This window comes from Magallana gigas, chromosome 8 (assembly GCF_963853765.1).
Source record: "Magallana gigas chromosome 8, xbMagGiga1.1, whole genome shotgun sequence".
NCBI lineage: Eukaryota > Metazoa > Mollusca > Bivalvia > Ostreida > Ostreidae > Magallana > Magallana gigas.
This window is the reverse complement of record NC_088860.1, coordinates 9586074-9606954: the sequence shown is the minus strand read 5'-3', so window position 1 is coordinate 9606954 and position 20881 is coordinate 9586074. Positions and strand designations below refer to the sequence as shown.

General features: G+C 34.8%; 1 protein-coding gene across 7 annotated transcripts; it reads left to right on the top strand.

Annotated features, from left to right (window-relative positions):
• Nucleotides 1–2795: 2795 nt before the first annotated feature.
• Nucleotides 2796–19935, top strand: LOC105317829 (uncharacterized). Of its 7 annotated transcripts, none has more exons than XM_011414582.4 (7): nt 2796–3237; nt 10022–11201; nt 17309–17341; nt 17735–18005; nt 18296–18506; nt 18701–18886; nt 19207–19935. In XM_011414582.4, the coding sequence occupies exons 1-7, from the start codon at nt 3187–3189 to the stop codon at nt 19489–19491; spliced, it is 2217 nt and encodes a 738-aa protein (XP_011412884.3). In that variant the 5' UTR covers nt 2796–3186; the 3' UTR covers nt 19492–19935. The 7 variants fall into 7 exon arrangements, with proteins under 7 accessions (XP_011412884.3, XP_034327142.2, XP_034327144.2 ...); XM_034471251.2 differs by lacking the exon at nt 2796–3237 and adding an exon at nt 3659–3703; XM_034471253.2 differs by lacking the exon at nt 2796–3237 and adding an exon at nt 4218–4241.
• The last annotated feature ends 946 nt before the right edge of the window (nt 19936–20881 follow it).

Genomic DNA, 20881 nt, shown 5'->3' with positions numbered 1-20881 from the left:
TAAACTTTTAACATTTTTGACTTCTTCTCTAGAACCACTGGGCCAATTTCAACCAAACTTGGCTCATAGCACTATCAAATAAAGGGAATTCACGTGTGCTAAAACTTAAAACGAGGACAATGTCTTTTTTTAAAGGGAGATAATTAAGAATTATTCAAAATTCGTTGGTATTATTTCAAAAATCTTCTTCTTAAAAACCAATTGACCAGAAAAGCTGTTACTTGTGTGGAAGCATTCTCAGGTAGTGTAGATTCAAATTTGTTCAATACATGATCCCCGGGAGTAGGGTGGGTCTACAATGGGGTCGATTTTTTTTTTTACATAGGAATACATAGAGATAATAATTTTTAAATCTTCCTCTCAAAAACCACATAAAAACAGATACATGTAATGTTACTTGTGTGGAAGCATCCTCAGATATGTAAATTCAGTTTTGATCAAATCATGACCCCTAGGGTAGGGTGGGGCCACAATAGAGGGGGTCTTATTTTTACAGAGGAATTTATAGGAAAAAAACATTTAAAATCTTCCTCCCAAAAACCATGCCATCCGGTCATAAAAGCTGTACCTTGTGTGGAAACACCCTCAGATAGGATTCAATTTTGTTCAAATCATGATCAACAGGGGTAAAGTGGGGACACAATGAGAGGGTCAATTTTGTTATGACTTATGTGATTATGTGTCATTACTTACGTAATGTATAGAGCAGGTCGTTCTATGGGCTTTAATAACAATAAAATAATAGAAAATGAGTATCGAAATATCTCTCAAATATATTACATGTATGTGATATCTAAAAAATATATACACAATTTCTTAAATATTTTTCCACTACAAATTCAATTCAGCAGAGAAAATTATAGTTTTGGTAGGCTGGTACATCAATAACCTTTTGCATTTATGACTTGGATATTCATCAAAATACATTGTCGGTTTTGCAAAACGTATGTACATATATAGCCCCTCTTAGTAATGTTGGACCCCTTAAAATACCTCGTATAATAAAACTATACTTTTCCCCATACCTTATGATCAATTTTACAAATTATGAATTCCATTTTTCGCTCAAGATTTTTATAGTGTTCTATTTAAAATCAAACCCCCATTCTCTTGTGACCCATATCTGACTGATGGGGTTGGAATACATATGCATAAGCAATTTTTTTATATTATTCTTCCTGAGAAGTTACAAAATGCTAACTTGACAAAAATACATTATAAAGGATCAAACAAATAACTTTTGATCAGTTCGCTCCAGCTCTGGATCAGATGAAAAAAATATCAATGTTCTCTTAATTTGATAGAGCCTTCATTAAAAGTTGGACTGATATTAATAGCTATTTTGTTTAAGAAGATTATTTGATATATTTCAGTGCAGGGAGCAAAGTTTGTGGTGAGCCGTGAAGAAAACTGGAAGAGTTATCGATCCTGACACGTGCTTTGTCAGAAGTCTTCGACAGGCGCGGATCCAATTTTTTTCCCCTCAAGATCAGGGTCTACACCCCCCCCCCCCCCCTTCCCCCCTCAAACCGGAAAAATTATCTTTCCCTAGATTTACAAATGAGAGAGAGAGAGAGAGAGAAAGAGAGAGAGAGAGAGAGAGAGAGAGAGAGAGAGAGAGAGCTTTTTTTTAATTGTAATTAAATTTATTTAGAGACCTAAATGAATCAACTAACTAAATGGGCCCACGTTTCTAAAGTGGTCTATTCGGTCTAATAGATGTATAGGGCAGAAAAGGGTGACCACAATCCTCATAGAGAATAAGGCATGTAGTTAATCCACAACGAATCGATCATGAATAGGATGTTTTAGTTTTCATGGTTTACATTATATTTCATGTGCATCGTTAGACCTCTTACCTCCCTTTGGACACAAACACTTTCAATGAAGAATTATATGTAGTTTGTATACTTACGTGCTTTAAATCACATACAATCAAGCCACTGGGTTCTGGTGAATAAGAATTCAAATTTTAGATAAATATATCAGAGATGAATACTTTAAAAAGATAGGATGCTCATAAATTTCATAAAGATTATGTCACCTATTCCAAATTCTCAACCAAGAAGGAATTTTCCTTTTGACTTATTGATAAGTATAACACAATGAATAACATTATCTAAAATATCATTACTGTATATCATTAAAAAAAATATCCGATCCTTTTTAAAAATAGTGTTTTATACACTTTATCACAAAAAGATGGGGGAAAACAAGTTCAGTTACATGAAGTACCTAATAAATATTTTGCTTTAAAATAACAACTTCTTGTTGATATTTTAAACATAGCCATCATCAGCCCAGTGACAAATAAACTCTTCCCGGCATCAAAAGAATTTCGGACATGTTCGGATTGTAAAAGGTTTTTACAATAGCAGGCTATGTTAGGGTTTGCAAAAGGAAAAACTTGTTAACGACAGCGAAAAACTGTTTGATGTTTTATTCCTTAACAACAAAATCTGATGTTAAATTAAAACCTTTTACACCTGGTTAAAACTCATAAATAAAGCAATGTGCTAAAGGTAAAAAAAAAAAAGTGAAAAAAAACCCCAAAACAATTTGGTCTTAAAAATGTTTAATTAGTGTCGGTCGCATTCGTCCGTTAGCACTCGTCTAAGTGAAGATTGAAATCTTAGCTGTGCATTGTTTTCGATTGTTAGGATATGAGGCGCCCTGTTCTTCTTTAAATATGCACTAAGTTTTAACAACTTTAAGGGATCGCGGTTTGCCTTTTAGAAAGAAGACCCTGACTGTGGTTTCAATGCCTAATTCTGCCTTAGCTTCTATATTACATGCACTCGATTTTCCTTTACCGTTGATTCTTACATTTGTGCGTGAAATTGACTGTTTTAATAAGATATTGGCAGAAAAAGAGTTTTAAGTGTTTTCACACATTCAAATGGGTAATTTGTTTACACTGAGTTTAATACGTTTTATGAATTTGTATTTCTACTTGGAGTTGAATTTAAAGGCTGATACGGTTGATTGTTGAACGTAGACATTTAATAGCAGCTGAAATGACGTTGATGACAAAGGAATTATAAGTCTGTTCAGACTACCCAAACCTTGGTCATGTAAGCTATCGACACAATCGAATCATCGGCATCGCTTGACACTCGCTCAATGAGAGTCCCCCACAAAATCTGCTCCCTTTGTTCTTGTTCAAAACTGGCGCGTTTCCGGTGAATGTCCGGTGCACCGGCGGGATTTAGGATGCCCAGCTATAACTCCTCAGAGGTTAGTATTTTTCAAGTATTCTTATTATATATAACCTCCTTCAATGGTCATGGGTTATCTCATCCATTTTTATGTCCTGCAAATAGCAAAGATATCCATTCCCCTCTCTGATAGAAGAAAATCGAGAAAGAATTAAAAGTGTGTCCAACCTTTTTGGAATGTTGGGGGTCCGTGTTAATTTGCAGAAGACGGAATGTGGTACTTTACTCAATTCTCAGTTTTCTTTCTTCTCTGATTTTAAATAATCCCAATTCAAAAAACCATTCCTTTTCTTATCGTAGAAAGCTTTCATGTTACCATACTGTTTAGGATTCCAATCACTCTGTAGACTATTTAAAGTCAACTTGGTCAAGGAGATCTAACAAAAGAGCACTCTAACATTCTTTGGAACTCTTTTCTTCCTGGGAATTAACAGAATTCCAAACAGAATTCCAAAATGAAGGAAAACGGCTTGGAAGATAGCATGGTAGGAACTGTATAGTTTTCTTTTAATCAGGAAAGATTTCTATTTTGGTAATTTTGGGGGTTAGAAATCCTTCGAATAGCATATATCAATTGGAAGGAATATTATTTGCCTGTTGTTGATTTGACCATTTGTGCCTCATGTTTTAAAAACTTTTGTATCTAAAGGATGTAGTTAGAAAATGATTGCTAATAGTTTGAGGTATAATATTGTTAGCGATACGTTATTATAGTATGCAATGCTGTGACGTAAACTTTGCCGTTCCGTTGAATTTTGTTTTAAGCATGCATTTACAAAATTTTCAAGAGGTATAAGTTTTGAAATCCTTGAATTTCGAAACAAGTTTTACTAAGAAAACACGTGTTTGTCTAGATAAGGTAAACACTGCATCAGTTTAAAGCATGTTGTGTATCTCTATAAGCAGTAAACAGGCATGCATATTTCTTTAAACACATTCGTTGAATATGAAACCAACAGTAGCTTATTTAGACCAAGACTCGTTGAGCAGACCTGGCATTGAATCAAACAGGGGATGAATTTAGTAAGTAGTAAGCAAAACATATCTTTTAATCCTTTGTGTTATAGACAAAAGTCATTTCTGCTATTGGCCAGTATATTGGATTTAAACTGTTCATTAATGCGATATAAGTAGGTGTTAAGTGGCTTATCCGAATAGCATTATAGGTCTACCATTCACTTACCTAGCATCGAGTTTTTAATGAACTCTCTTACAGTGAATGACATACACAGTGACATATACAGTGACCCAGCACCGTGTCTCGTTTGACAGAAATCAGCTGTTTCTCGTCCCACCCTTTTCATCTTTCATACCCCCATTCTGATTTTTGTTGTGTCTGTTCACGTCATATTTATGAAATCGGTAAACAGTAAAGATCAATGGTTTAAAAGGGAAAGGTCAAGCTTTGTTGACCCGTTCGCCCCCCCCCCCCTTACTTATTTTCGATAGAAAATTTTGAAAGCAGCATTTATAAATCTGAAGGCATCGTTGTTCTGTTGAAATTTGATTTGGTATTTGTTTTATTTCTTCGTGTACTCTTGGTCAAATTTTCTTGACATGAGTTTGCAGCTCGATATATGTTTCATCTAACTATTGAGACTGTGCCCCCTATCAGAATGATCAGTATGATTTTTTCTCGCCCCCGCCCCTTATGTTGGAACTGTGGTTACAAATTCACCTCTATCTGAATAAACAGATATAAAATACAATGTAGATTACGCACCCCTATCCAGCTAAATGATGATCAGGGAAGTCCATTGTTTCTTTATGAATTAATATTTGATGATTTTTGGTGCCGTTTTTATCAATATGTACATGTATCTATAACTTGTATCGTTTGACAGTTCCTATTCAAGTCTTCAAACTCAGAGAACATGTGTCTTAATGCAATATCTGTAAAATTGATAAAATGCCGAGATTATGAAAGAAAAATTAAGATGGTCATTCAAATGTTCTTCAATTAAGTTGAAAGTCGATCACTCTTATCAATCATTCATCTGATCAGTGTTATTGCTGGTCGCCATGTGCAGTATACTGAAAAAAAGATAAGAATCGATACTTGTGCTTGCAATAGTAAAAGTAATTGCATTTTACGGAGCAAATCCAGCAAGCGTGTGCATTGCATAATGGCTGTCTGTATTAACATATGATACATAGATATTAAACGATGTCTAGGAAGAAATGAACTGCCAAACTTTTATTAAACAGTGACATAATAGTATGAGACAGGACTTTTATTCTTGTATAATTCCAATCATTGAAAGACATAAACAGAGCATACCCCCAGTATTCTCTCGTTTATATATAATCTTCTTATTAAACTGTTTTATCGAATTTGAGGACAAGGTCTTCGATTTGAAAAACACGTCAACGCATTACAATTTTTCGTTGCATATCCGATGGAATTTAAAGACTTCCTGCATGTCAAAACTGATATCACCCCCTGCAATTTTAATTTGTTCACTTGATTTTTGCATCAGTTGGTACGACATGGAAATCTGAATGCTACTTATTAAGTAATTGTATCACGAAACGATTTGCGAAAGAAGGTGTTGCAAAACAGTGGAACTATTCCCTAACGTGGTAAGGGCCTTTAATTATCCGTATCGCTTGAGAGCCACATCTAAATATAGACACATTACGTAGACGACTATATTTGCATAGCGGGTATGTTCCCTACGGAGGCAAAATAAACAAACATTTTACGCGCATTTCTATCGAACACGGCAGCCAACAAATACAGTTAGAAAGATAACCATATACATGTTTTCTGTATTAGAATGTTAACATATCTCAATTTGATATCTACTGTCCAGCGTGTTTAAAATATCATTCTTGAGATACATAAATAAATCTTATTCTGGCTCTTCAAAACCGTCAGAGTTGTAATTATAATCATCCTATGTTTCTATAGTATCTAAATAAATGCTAAGTCTAGTAAAAAAGTACAATTTTCCGTCCATATTTTCAGTAACCTATTGCTTCATCACCGATTCAAACTTTCTAAAATGATTTTGTTTGCTTTTAACAACCTGTGCATGTATAACTTTGAAATCTGCATATCCGTTTATTTCATAAAAAGGGTGAAAAATCAACTTTCTACATTGATGCATACTAAGTACATTGTTTTAAAATCTTTTGTTCAGAAGAAAATGATTTTCAAGTTTATGACGGGGACTTCACACAGTAATGTTGAAAATAAGCTGACATGCACATTATTACATTGACACGCGTTTAAATAACTTTATTCTGACATTCTTAAATTATCTTTACACATTGCCTTTCCATGCGATTAAGAGAAATAAAATCTTTAAAAAATTCCAACTTTTTCGGGATTCGAACCCAGTCAAAAATATAAGACACGGTTAAAGTCTATTCTAACTGCGTTACCACTCGACTATCCTAGACATGAATTAAGAAGGGAAAATTTAATAATCGTTTTTAGATTTCAAAGATATTAATGATTTTTTTTTCCAAAAGTCAGATTTATTAAAGATATGCCTCTTTGAAACAAAAATCGGAAATGGCAGTTTTCAAGAAAATGTCTTACTCCAAACGTTAAGATTAAATTAATTTTGTTTCAAGGAGGCATTTTTTCACAATAATGAGGATTCCCCTTTTATATAGCGTGAATTCTGCCACATTTGTCTGTGTAACCATTTTCAAATTTATTTCATGGTCTTAAAATAAGTTGGTACAAACTTTCCAAATAAAATTCTACGCTGCTTTGTGTACACCGTTGCATGAAAAAAAGATTTACATCGAATTCTGTAACTTTGATTTCTCTATTTTATCTGCAACTCCTTTAGGGAAAATTAGCATAGGGATTGCAACACCTTCTTTTCAAAAAATACACTTTAGAGTTTTGGATGATCACAAATTTCTTTAATCGGCTATTTTGTTTGATGACAATAAAATACCGCTTAAATAGTCCCAAAGCTGAAAAAAGTAAATCTCTATAAATGAATCATCCATTGTCGTTTTGAGCAATTTTTTAAAATTGGGACATTTCAAACATCATTAATCATGTTCTACAAAAGATAAAAATCAGAATTACTCATAAGATATAAAAGTTTATTTTTCAAATAATTTTTTATGAGCTCGACGTCTCGCTCTTTAAAGAATTGACGGACCCACAAAAGGCATCGAATACTCACAATACACGTCTAAACTTTCACACGGAGTCCTTGTCTAAATCTACAATAAAATTTGGCAAAGATCGATACCTGAATAGTGAGACATTGAACGGAGCAACAAGATTTTTTGTTTATTATTATTCTGCATACAGGTGCATGCAAACACGTATAAAGTGAAAATTAAAGAACAGCGCGCTTTCACCAATTTCCATTGAGTTTTATTTATATAAATTAGCAAGCTATACGGCGTGCGTGCGATGTATTTGAAGTTAGGACCACACACTGTATGTAAAAGAAACCAAAATATTAGCAACATAACGTGAACATTGGTTAGGAATTTTAAAATGTTTGTTAAAAGTTGAATAGCATTTCAATCAGCTGCATTGAAGTGAGTGTCCTAGACTATACATGTACAGATCATATCGTAACGGTTATAGGAAAAGGACCTTGGCTAGCTTTCTGTTATAGAAAGACAAACTCTTTATTTACATGAAATCTACATAGCTTACGTCCTAATTGAAGTCCGTATTCTTGAGTGTAGTCAGGGAGAAAATCGGTTTCAATAAAAACCCGCTGCCGACCAAGATATGTAGATTTAATTGTTCTTTTCGACTCCCAGTACCCGACAAAAGAAGTGAATCACTCAGCTCCGAATATCTGTCTTATCTCTAATTTGTTTTATTCGGTTTTGATCCATTATCGGTCCGAGTTTTGAAATAATACTTAATCGTTAGTTACGTTGCTTTGACCCTTGGTCACTTGGACAACCCGTTATATAGATACAAAGGACGGCAGCTTAGCCCGATTTCTCACCAAACTTCTAAGATCCCTTGGATGTACACAGTGACTCTATTATTATTTCCATATCTAATCCATTTAAACATCCAAATACATTAATCGGAGAGACCGTTTTAAATACACAGACAATAATACCGCTCAGAGGGTTACATATGCTAATCGCTGGCTCATGCAAGCTTACACAGAATCTTCTAATTCAGAAGTCAGTCTTTGGTCACTTGTGTTTGGGTATTAAGGGAGAGAGGCAGTGGTGTTTAACTCTTAGGATTGCGGATACATGCATCTATATTTGTAAACAATGGGTCGAAGCAGCAAAGAATCGCGATCGGGAAGTCTAAGTTCCGATAAAACTGAGGTATGTTCAGCGTAAAAACACAAGCTTCTTGTTTTTAGAATCGTGTTGTGGTACCTTTGCAGACCTTGACTTGATGTTAACGTCATAGTTACTGAAATATTTGTATCATTCCTCTTACATGATAAAATATCTAATATAAAAGTGATCCCTAAGTGTTCGCTTTGTTTTACGAGAATCAATTAATGACAAACAAAAAGGTCATAAATTCTGCTAGAAATATTTATACATCAAAGAGATTGATTTTTCCGATTCTACGAAAATTACTTTCTATATATTCCCACCTTTTTTGATCTGTAAACCTTTATACATATGTTTGTTGAATTAAAAGCAATATTCTGTCTGATACGTTTGATTAGAAAAGTTTTAGTTTAAGATTGTTTGATACAAATAAACTAAAATTGAATAAACATGTAAACTTAAGTCAGCTTGTGAGCTCTAATTTTTCGACGAATTAAATACATAGGAATACAAAAATAAAAGGAGTACAGGAGCGCTGCAGAGACATGTCGTAGTTAGGGCTAAGTTGGTATCAGTTCTCTTCATTCTATTGTCTTTTGATGTTTTAGAATCCTGCTAGATTTACCATTTACCGAGCTTAGTGTTTGGTCTAGGTCAATTACAAATGGATTAGTGGACAATAGATAATGAATTGACTTACTCTTTAAATATTAAAGTCCCAAACATTGTTCCGTGAATCAAACAAAGGAATATTTTAATGAAAGAGCAACTTTTGAAATTGAAGAAATTTATACCAACCCGTGATCCATTTGGGAAAGAAAACACAATTAAAGTCATTTAATTTGAAAGATCAAATAGTCAAATTTTTCTGAGCGTTAGATATTGAGCCGAGTCACCGTATGCGGTGAATTTTGATTATATCAAACCACCAAAATTAAAACACCGATAGAGGGGAGCATAGGTAGATATTCCAAGGGACCTCGAATTTTGACGTAATATCAGTTGCGGATATTTAAACGACGAAGCAGTAGCAGTTTGTCCACACATTAACAGACCCTCCGATCTTTTTGTGGGATGCATTCCTTTAAATACAAGTTTGTACCGGTAAGAAAAGACAGTCTTGGAGAAAGAAAAAGATCAGGGATTGATTTTTTCCTTCACCAGAAACTGAACGTGATGATTATATAATCATTGGCCGGGTAGCTCTTTCGTGACTGGTACCGCGCAAAAGCCCCGACACATTTCTGATCAATTTGGTGGAATAGGGAATGCAGCTACCCGAAGGAAACCGCTCTGGATGTGGTTTTACAGACCATGTATTCTAAAGCATCTATTGATTTTTTCATTGTGTATTTAATTTTTGAGATACACATCAGTTTTAGCGTGTAAATGCAATATAGTTCCCCAAATATTGACATTTCATGGGTCTTGAAATGGAGACTAAATCTGTTTGTATATAAATAATAGATTTTTTCATTGAAGTTAATCAAAGTTTTATTTGGAGCTTTAAGCATGCTTTCATGTACATAGAATATATATTTTTCTTCCTTCAACAGACGGAGAGCTCAAGTTCCGGTTCCGGGAGGATGGAGCGGATACGACCGGAGAGGACGCCGAGACAAAAAGTGCAGTCTGTGTGGCGCAACGTCCGCTGGGCCGAAACCTTCCCCGATGAATCTCTATCCATGGAATCTGCAGAACTGACACCAAACTTCGCCCTCCGGAGAATAGTGTTGCTTTTCGAGACCAAAAAATACGATGAATGCGCAACCCTCATCAGGCGATTAAATTGTGTTACTTTTGGAAATATTCTTCAAGAAGTTCCCATGGAAGTGTTATTAGACTCTATGCCGTTTAGTCTTTCTATTTTAGAGGCGCTATATGTGAAACTTTCAGAAACAACATTGGAAACATTTCCAAAGGATCAGTTGCATATGGACCTCTTGGTTAAAAGGATGGTTGCTTGTTTCGCTAGGATGTCCCAGTCTGGCAATAGAGCAGAGAAAAATTGCAACAGTTACTACCCGTCCTGTAGAAACATTTTACGTGTCGTTTCATTTGTAGATCCAAATATAAAGCAACAGTTAAAGCAGAAAAAGAAAGCGTTGGACAGGTGTTTAAAACATATGGGTCAGCACGGCCTCGTCGAATCATCTTGCGGAAGTCTTATGAATCTACACGATTCGTTGAAACAGGAACTCGATAAAATTGTTTTTCAGTACAGGAATGCTTTACAAAAACTGGATGAGATGAGTTTATCGGCAAAGCACCCGACAAGTAGTTCCGTCACTTCCGGTAAGGCTCCTACCGAGGTCAGCCACCAGCGGCTGATGCAAATGACGCGATCGGACGTGCAAGTCAGGATTATCAAGAACAGGACCTTGTTCAACATTGTAGAGCCCGCGGTCACCAATCAGTGCTTGAAAAAACTGTTCCATATATTGGAAAAACGGATAGAATACGACAAATTGGCATTGTTTCACGATACCGAACTCCGCAAGTACTGTGATAATATTTCTGACGACGCTTACATGTCGGTGGTGATGAAGCAGTTTTCACAAGGATATAGCATCGTTCTACAGCTGCTGAGGGAAGTGTCTGAACTCGATGAGGCGACCTCAGAGGACGATGGGGGCATGGTCTCCAGTGACGACGACATCATGACCCCCATAACCCGTATGGATAGGTCAAGGACGTTCAATGGGTTCACGCACGTCCTTCCACACAAAGCAAACGGTGGGTACAATTTGGTATTGATTATTAGTAGCACCATTTGGCAAATTACATATCTCTCTCTCTCTCTCTCTCTCTCTCTCTCTCTCTCTCTCTCTCTCTCTGCAATAAAATAACCACTTAAATACATTTTGCACTAGGCAATAGTGTTTGAAACATATGTCATCTATCGATTCATATAGAGATTGGACTTACCAAAAAATACATCATTGCGTTTTCATTTTTTCACATAGAAATTAAATTCAAAAGTGTCACTGAATAAAATTAAATAATCTTGTAGTGAATCATTCCTTGAGAGTAAGCACAGACAAATATATCGTAGAGACAAAATGCTTAAGTAAGAAACTTTATGGATAAAAACGAATTAAAATGCCCTCTTTCTTTGATAAGTATAACGAATTTTTTTACAAGAGTGAACATTTTAGTGCATAAATTGAATCAAGTGCATAATACGTAGAGTATATCTGAAAACATTGTGAAAGCCAATATCCCATTGATGACATTCCGTAATTGTCAATTAGAATAAAAATGGAAACTGTTAAAATCTTTGGAAGTTCATGAAAACTTGTATGGTAATTAATTCAGAAGTGTCTCAACAAGAGATGAGATCCTACAAGTATCGCCTATTTTCTCCTCAAAGAGAAAGCAAAGGGTTTGTGTCCACCGTACTGGAACTATGTTTCATTTGTGTATTTAGTTGAGATTGTGCAAAGGTGTACTGATTTTTTGTTTGATTTTAGGGCTGGGTGGATATAATTTAAAAAAATTAAAAATCTTTGATGTCTAAAATCGGAATAATCCTGAGATTAATTCAACCAATTATCAATGGTTTGTTTTGTTTATGGTAGCATTTGTAGCTGGAAACTGTCTCACTAGAGGTAATAAATGAAACGTTATGCTATTCGTTCTGTAACATCTTTACTAAGAAAGATGATTTGAAATTTAGATACATAACAACATCGTTTCCAGATTAAATAAAAAAAGAGCTTATTTTATTCTATGCTAGAATGCATACCAAGGACGAAGAAATCCCAAACATATCCTTTGTTGTGTTCAATAACTCGATATAACTTGGATAAATGCTTACAGAGCCTGGTGCATAATGATGTATTTAAATTTATTTAAAGGTTCGTTAATCAGTAGGTGTCGTTTTACCATCCATAAATGTGTCTCAACTTATTCCGAATCTGTTAGCATGTTTACTAAATTTGATAGAATTGCTTTATGCAAGTCATGCAAACATGCATTGTCTTTAAAGAAAGGATCCTCAGACAAAGCAATCATCGGGCACCCTGTTAAAAATGTTTTTTAGACGGTTGATGGTTTTCAAAATTGCAAATACAGGTAGCCAGTTTAATTAGTGGTATGATTTCTATTATTAAAATTCAAGCATTGCTGCCCCGAGCACTTAATTTAAAATAAAACGAAAACCGAGACCTACAATAAATTTTAATAGTGAGATGTGATGGTTGCTTGAAAACAAACAAACACCAAAACCACCCCCCCCCCTCCAAAAAACAAACAAACAATAAACAAACAGACAGACCCTGCCCCAAATAAGACCAGAAAAAACAACCACGCTAGACCTTGGACCTTAAAGTTTGTGTGTGTTTGTAAAGTAACATGTAACCATCTTGAATAAAACGATATGAACTAAAATGCAATTGAAAAATAGTTATACATGTATATAGAGTGAATGGGGAGTTTGTTCCCAAACTCTTTAAAACTAAATTGAAATGCTACAGTTACATGTATTTGTTACCTAAAAAACGCAAATAAGATTCTGTACGTTACGTAAAGATTTTTTTAGACAAGACTAGTTATTTATGCAACGCATAACCAATTCTTTTTTTTTTGCTGTATGCTTCTCAAGACAGTTTCCTTAGGGGTAGAATTTTTTTTCCTTCGTCAATGTTGAATTTTCTAGAGAAAACTTACTATAGAGAGTTATAAACGTTAGACATTGTTATCCCGAAGCCAAATATTAACTTACAAATTGCGATTACTTGAATATATATGATTCATTTTCTCATATTTTTTTAAATACATATAATTACGGCCATAAGAAGAACAAATAGTAGAAAATGAGAAATAAAATGCATATACCTCGGCCCGTTATATTTTATGATGTTAATAGTAAACATATAAGTTCCACGGGGTTCTAAGATTGACGATGTAATGGCAGTTTATCGAGGCAAAGCTTGAGTGTCCCTTCTTGGTAACCGTTGGCCTTCTCCGCGCTCCTAGATTATCGACCACTTCAATTGAGATGTTGCCTTTTTGTGTCTCCCCCAGGTGGTGAAAGGAAAGCTCATTACAGTGCGAATGAAAAGTGATATTACATAATCACGGAGAAGAGCGTTTTAACTCACGTCAAACGCCTTGATTTAGATACCCGTTGTATTTGCATATTTGTAAATAAAGCGTGTTTTATATGCAGAGATTAGATTCTGAAGTGTCTTCATAAGTATTCATAAGTAAAATGAAGGATTTGTGTATACGTATAAACGAAATAGAGTTTCTTTGCATATGCTATTCTTGAGGTGCTCGGGGGTATAAGTCGTTTAAGAAGAAGAATGATCCAATCTTTGAGTTTGTATAAATTTGACGTAATATTGGCAGATATATAATAAATTAAAGTCGTTTATTGGGGACAATGACTTTGACATATTGCCTGTACCTTGTCCGCACTTGGCGATACTCTGCTCTATATTTGATGAATTTGTCAAAACCTTCCGTCTGGCTCATTGCGCAGGAACAAAACACGACCGGAAGCCAATGTCTTCTGCTGCATGTAATTGAATAAATCGTCTGAGATAGCCATCAAGGTCGTTAGACCCATGGGAGCTTATCTCTTTCACACTTTGGCGACTTTATAAAGAAAAGCGGTTTAATGCCCCATTTGGTGTTTTAGCACGCTTGTAACTATATATCTATTAAGCATGTTTGAACTCGAGTGCACATAAAATGCGCACACTGTATATATATACGACAATTTAAAAGTACGATGTTATTTTAAATAGCAGTCTTTAAATGTACATCATTTTATTATCAGGGAACATTTATATCTGTATTGTTACAAAGCAACAACACATCCGATATAAACATATGGGACATGGATATTCTGATACCTCCCCCCTCCTTAAAAATCTCACTAAACCATTAAAAATGTAAATGTTTTAGCATTCGATAATGAATAAGTGAGTGAGTAAGTAAGAAATAGTTTATTTTAGTGACATTGTGCATATAAGACATTTGTAATTATACAAAATATGTGTCGAAAATGAATAATTAAATTGGCATACAGTTCTAGGTATATGAAAGTGATTGACCGGTTAACATTTCGTGCCGTATTGTCTTTTTATGTATATTGTAGATTACTTAATTGTTTTCTTACAGCTGGTTGTTACCATACATTTAAAGCAATACACATAAAAACGGAAACTGAGACTAATCCGTTTCAAATGACTAAATCTAATAAAACAGGTGAACCGTAAACTGATAAACGGTATAAACTGGAAAACTCCGAAATACGAAGAAATTATCGGACGGAGAATCTTTCCACTTCACGCGGGAAATACCTTTTGTTGTATCTATGTACATCTGTATATTTCATATGCAAATCTGTTTTTGTGTTTCTACAATATGATATGGGATATCATATTCAGGACGACTTTCAAAGTCATCTGGTACAGAGCATGATCAAACCGGGCCCGCACACACTATATATGAATCGATTGTTGGTATTTGGCTCGCGTGCTCTGGGACCCTGGGACCCTATATTCGGCTCGTACAACAATACAAGGTGTTGATTGATGCAGCGCTTGCTCTGTTCCGACATTGGTCACTACACGCGTGAGGACACGAATCCAGTTTTCCCTGTCGTGCAAGAATTGCAATTCTCCTCAGCGATCGGTGAATCAAACAAACTTGTCCTGAACATTATTTTGGGTATTTTCACTTCTGTGATGGTGTGTAGAAACACTTTTTTGGACGATTAGAACCGCGACTTTGTCTTGTTAATAGGAAGATACCGGGCTCAAACATGTTTCATATGAAAAAGCGGGATTATCAGACTTTGCCGTCAGGGTGTGCGGAAAAATTGTCGATGAGCTTGTGTTCAAAGCTTTGTTCTAACCCTAAACATGGACACAAAAAATCCCGTGAGTATTCGTATCTACTTCTGTTTCGTACCCTTAAAAATTTACGAATAATGATAATTACATAAAATTGTCGTTTAAAGTTTTTTTTTTTAAATAGATGACAGTCTTTATTTAAAAAAACCGCTTAATGACAAAAGAATAGAAAAGAAATGTTTTGTAATAAAGCTTGTCTCTGCATTCCTTGTTAGGAGTAGGATAGGGGAAAATCGCGCTGATTTAAAGCTGAAATGATTAAATATACTACATTGTCACAAAGAATGTTAAAGTGGAGTCTTTAACAAAGACAGCCCGAAGTAGTGAAGGTTAGTCCGTCCTTGAAAAGGGAAAATTGGAAATAGTATACCTAGACTGTGGAAGATTTTAGATAAGTTGGGTAGAAATACATGTAGATTTCAAATTGTGATTGTTAATGTTAAAGTTTACCAAATTACGGCATCAGATGCACTCTCTATATTGGACGTTGAAATGATCATGGAAAAACACGTGATTCAGCTATAAGAAATAAATCGCCCTTAAAATGTAAAGTCATCTCTAGCTGTCCGGTAATAAATTTCGAAAACGATGAACTCATATTGATCCACCAAACAAACAAACAAACGAAAAAAGCATCGCTATTTCCAATATAAAATTAACTCTGTTGCAAAAAAACAAAACAAAAATCCCCCCCCCCCCCAAAAAAAACCCCAACCAAAACGGTAGGGGTGACTCGTTCATGTACGTGCCTAAAAATGAATTGTCAACAGACAAACAATGAAAATATAATACAAATGTTTTAATCTTCAAATACCCAAGACTAAGCAAACACTGGACTATAGTTATTATGAATATCGAAAACATTTACCGATTCAAGAAAGAAATGAGAAGGACATGTATCTAAATGGTCGATTTGAATTACCGTAATCCTATTAATTTATCATTATCAAAGCCGATGTAAAGTTCCTCGAGTAGTTTATATATTTACCATTGATCAGGATACACAATAAATTTCATAAACACTAAAGCATTTTACAATGTTGAACATTTGTGATTAATACCTCTTGTAAAAGTGTACATATAGAAAGCTTTATTGCATATAATTTTTCTACAAATTCCGCCTTTCAATTTGATGCAGATGCATATGATTTATTATTATTATCAAAACTTTAAAATATGTTACACCGGTTGTTTTTTAATTACATCTAATTTTTTTTTTTACAATTTACATATAATTACTACACCGTATTTAGTTCACAAAATCGAACAGTGTATTAGAGAAATGTATCAAAAATGAATTATAATAGCACATTTTACATTTGGAAAGAAAAACATCGTGAATTCCAGGTTAAGAGTCCTCTCAAGGACAAATCATGTAGGCCCTTCCTTGTACAGCGTGTATGCAATGAAGCACAATGGCTTTAGAATTCATGTTTTCTCTGTTTTATTGTTGAATACAAGAATTAGTGTGGGCATGGTGTTGATAAGTGGATTTTGACGACACAAAGTACAAGTTATTCAAACAAATTAATTGAACAGGACCATGGAATTATTCCTGTTTATTGTTTATATTGTGATTTAGGCGAACAGGTGTATTCAGGTACAATATTGTACGTTAAAGAGCGATAACTGGGGAATGTTACTTGACTGAGTGTATTTTCAGAGTTACGTTTTTTTTTCATGTTAATGAATTAGTAATAACATTTTTCAGACGCACATATACATGTATTTAAATAGCAAGATATATATACACTGTACATCAAGTTAAACACAAACAGTCTTACTATGTTTTTTTCTTTTACGTAAAGGTTTGCAATTTTCTTGGATGACTTGCATCTCAATTCAAATGATACTAACTTTAATACATGTTTTACGCTAATTTCACTTTTATTCATATCTTTAAAAAAGTAATTCAAGATATAGACGTTATTCACATTTTATTGATTTTTTGTTTGTAAATTTTAATCTATTTAGGAGGCAGTACAGGTTATAAGCGCATGCGTGGACGTAAGTTTATGTATTTGTATTTGGGGGAGCGTGTCTGGAATAATTTGTTGGTGCAGATGTGTGACAATGATTACTAATTAGTTTTATTAATTAGATATTTCGGGAAGACTCTGATTTACTACATTCTTGTAATAATGTTTAATCAGGCATGGGTATCTTTCACAAAATATTATTACCAACTTCAACCAACTAATGAAAAAATGTTTAAAAAGAATCCAATAACTTGCTGACTTGCATGACATATTGAACAGGTATAAAAGTTTTCTATAATTTTAAAGCTTTAACACATTTATTATTAATTTTCCTGTTCTAACCTATATGCACTGAGAGTATCTAAGAAATATTTCATGTTTTTATATCTTTAATTGTTATCGATTTCTGTAAATTTTTCAGGACTTCGTCCCTCCATCATTTCCGGTCCCTTTCCATGCAAACCGGAAACAGTGCCATCTAATGGACTCGTCAATGGACACGCTACAGTGGTTCCGTCCTCTCTGTCTTCCCTGACGTCAGTGTTTCTGACCAATGGCAGTCGACACAGCAATGGTTACTCGGACACAGTGGAAAAGTTAGAGCAGGAGGTCAACAATTTAAAAGCGGAGCTACAGAAAAGTCAAGAGGCAGTCCAAAAGCTCCAGGACAGAGAAAAACAGCTCCAAGAACGGTAAACATTTAAAAAGTACTGTAGCCATGGAAACGCTTACATCAAAATACTGACAGTAAAGATGTACATGTATATGCAAGGCATGTTTGTAATTATTCTTATAAAAGAACAAATGCACATAAATGCTTTGCTAAGATATTTTGAGACTACACAGATTTTAACATGTTTTTGATGAGTTATACACCCGTGTCGCTTCTTTCAAATTATGACATCAAATGACACGAATTTGCGGATGCATACATTTGAAAGTATCCTGTGTTGAGTCTATAAAATTTGAATGCTAATTTCAGGCTGTCCACAGAGGCACACAGTCTTTTTAATGGAGGTTTGAATGGTTACTTTGAGGATCTCTCACTGGCCAGTCGACCGTCGGAACTCGTCCGTCAATATGGCGACTTGTACAGCAGGATCCGAGTTGACGCGTTAGATGCCCTGGATAGAATTGGGCAACTTGATGATCTCTCGGTTCTCAAAGAAAAGATACTATTCTCTGTGGTAGTGGTACGTGGGTCTTACGAAATTCCAATTGCAACTTCTCGGACCTTACCGGCGGATCTCCAAAAAAATGTTTCGCTTGTCGGAAAGACCTGCCGAGAAGTTGCGATTGTGATGTTTCCTTTTGAGTTGAATGATCGTAGATCTTTAAAACTTAATGTAAACGTAATATCAGTAATCGTATTCAATATATTCAACAGCTATCCTTTCGGGGAGCCCAACAAGCGGTTCATGAACTCAGGGGCAAGGTGCGACATTTGCTCAACCTTCCGCATCCCGACGCCCATAGAAACCAGTTTGATCCGCTCTGCAATCACATGGAGATCCAAGTTGCGCAATACCTATGCAAGACAGCAGGAAACTTTGACGTTTCGCTGACAATTGAGGTAATACACGTGACTGTTTCAGGATTATTTCTTTCAATGAGAAACATATCAGTTACTCTGTTATGACACATGCATAGCAATTCTTTTAAGAGTAAAGCATAAATTTAACAAAATATATATAATACATTGTATTGCAGTGCATTATACTTTTTTGCAATCATCACTGCATGCACAAAAAATTGTTGGACTTTGTATTTGTATCGTTTTGGGAAATGCAAGCCAAAAGACAAAAGAATCAAGGTTTGCTCAATGCACGTCCTTCATCTGTCTGTATTATACATGTCCACATATGGAGTATTTAATTATGTATTGTTTTACAGGAAGTTTGTTCACAAATCTACGCAACCTTGTACGACTACCCAGTGCTGAAGGATTGCCAGGGACTGAGGTCGTACGTCGCAGCATGTGTTCAGGTCGCCTGGGGTCTGTCGGTCCAGAATCCACCGTTCCTCATCATGTACGATGCACGGCAGTTTCATCCTGATTTGCACGTCCGGTTTCACACGTCCGACCCAGAGTCGGTTGCTATTAAAAACTTTTTGTGGCCTGCTCTTACGGAAGGATACAACGGACCTTGCGTCTACAAAGGCGTTGTAATCACGTGACACCGTTCGTTCTTCTCACAACTTCCGATTCACCGATTCTTCCGACAACAACGATAGTGCAACAATGATCAAAGTGCAAATGTGGACACGGTGACACATTCATTCGTGATTCTGTTTTACATGTACGGTATGGCCTTGCCGTGTTTGAACTGCTCTCATGTACTGAATAGAAATCATTGAGGGAGTATTGCAATATACAATCGGCTCAAGATGGAAAAAGAAATGTAACATTTATATTTTTTTCCATATTTCATGATGAATGCATTTCTTTTATATATTCCCATGGCAACAGTGCGCAGGAAAGCAATGGTTTTCATATAAAGTCATCTGCTTGTCATGTACAATATACCATGCATTTAGTAAATATGTGCTTCAGAAAATGTCCCAGTATTATAAAAAAAAATGTATTTTTTGAATAAAAAAAACATTTGTTTTTGTCATTGTTACGAACTGTTATATTAATTACTATCGACAGACGGTGAATGAAAAAAAGTAATAAACTTGCATCAGTTGTAAGAATATCAACTCTTCTACGCAGTCCCGTCACTTACATGTATATGTGTTCATATTTTACTTAACCTCCACGCTCTCAACTCAATGCTTAAAGAGCAAATCCGTTCAAAAATATTTCTCTATTAGAATAATAAGGATACATTCATTTTTAATGAGTTCATAGGTTGTATCGTACTCTTTAATTGCGTTTGCAGATTTTTGTTGTTGTTGAAATATCAGATACATGAGTTTTTCATATCATTATTGAACAAGAAATAACCTATATATATCAACGGCCATATTGATACAATAAGGCGGTGTATTGCTTGTTGAAATCAGCTATACAATCAGCTATACATATACAATGTACATGAAGATTACAACAGTAACTTTTCTCTCCAAGACACAAATTATTTATTTAAAGTAATAAATAAAAATAAATAAATAAAAAGGAATTATTTAAATGCATCGAATTATTAATTATAGGCAAATATAAAAATACACATCTATATACAGGAATCAATGGTGTTGGGATTTCTCACCTTGTGAGCATGCTGTGAGGGGATTTCTGTTTTATTTCATATTCGGAATAATTCTCACATTAAGCATACCACCAATCCATTAATTTATCAGGCTTGCACTCGTCTTCTGGTATGCGATCCTCGTTTTAAAACATTTTGTTTAAAAGAGTTTGGAAATAAAGTTGAAGTGTGTCCCGAATTTTTGAATGACAAATTATGATATTATTCTATACAAGTACTTAAAAGGGTGTCACTTGTATAAACAATTTATCTTTTTAAAAAAGTCAGATTTTCGGTGAATAAACTTTATTATGTTATAAATGCACATTAAATGCTCCTTTTACGTGTCATGAAACATATGATTCTAAAATCAAAAA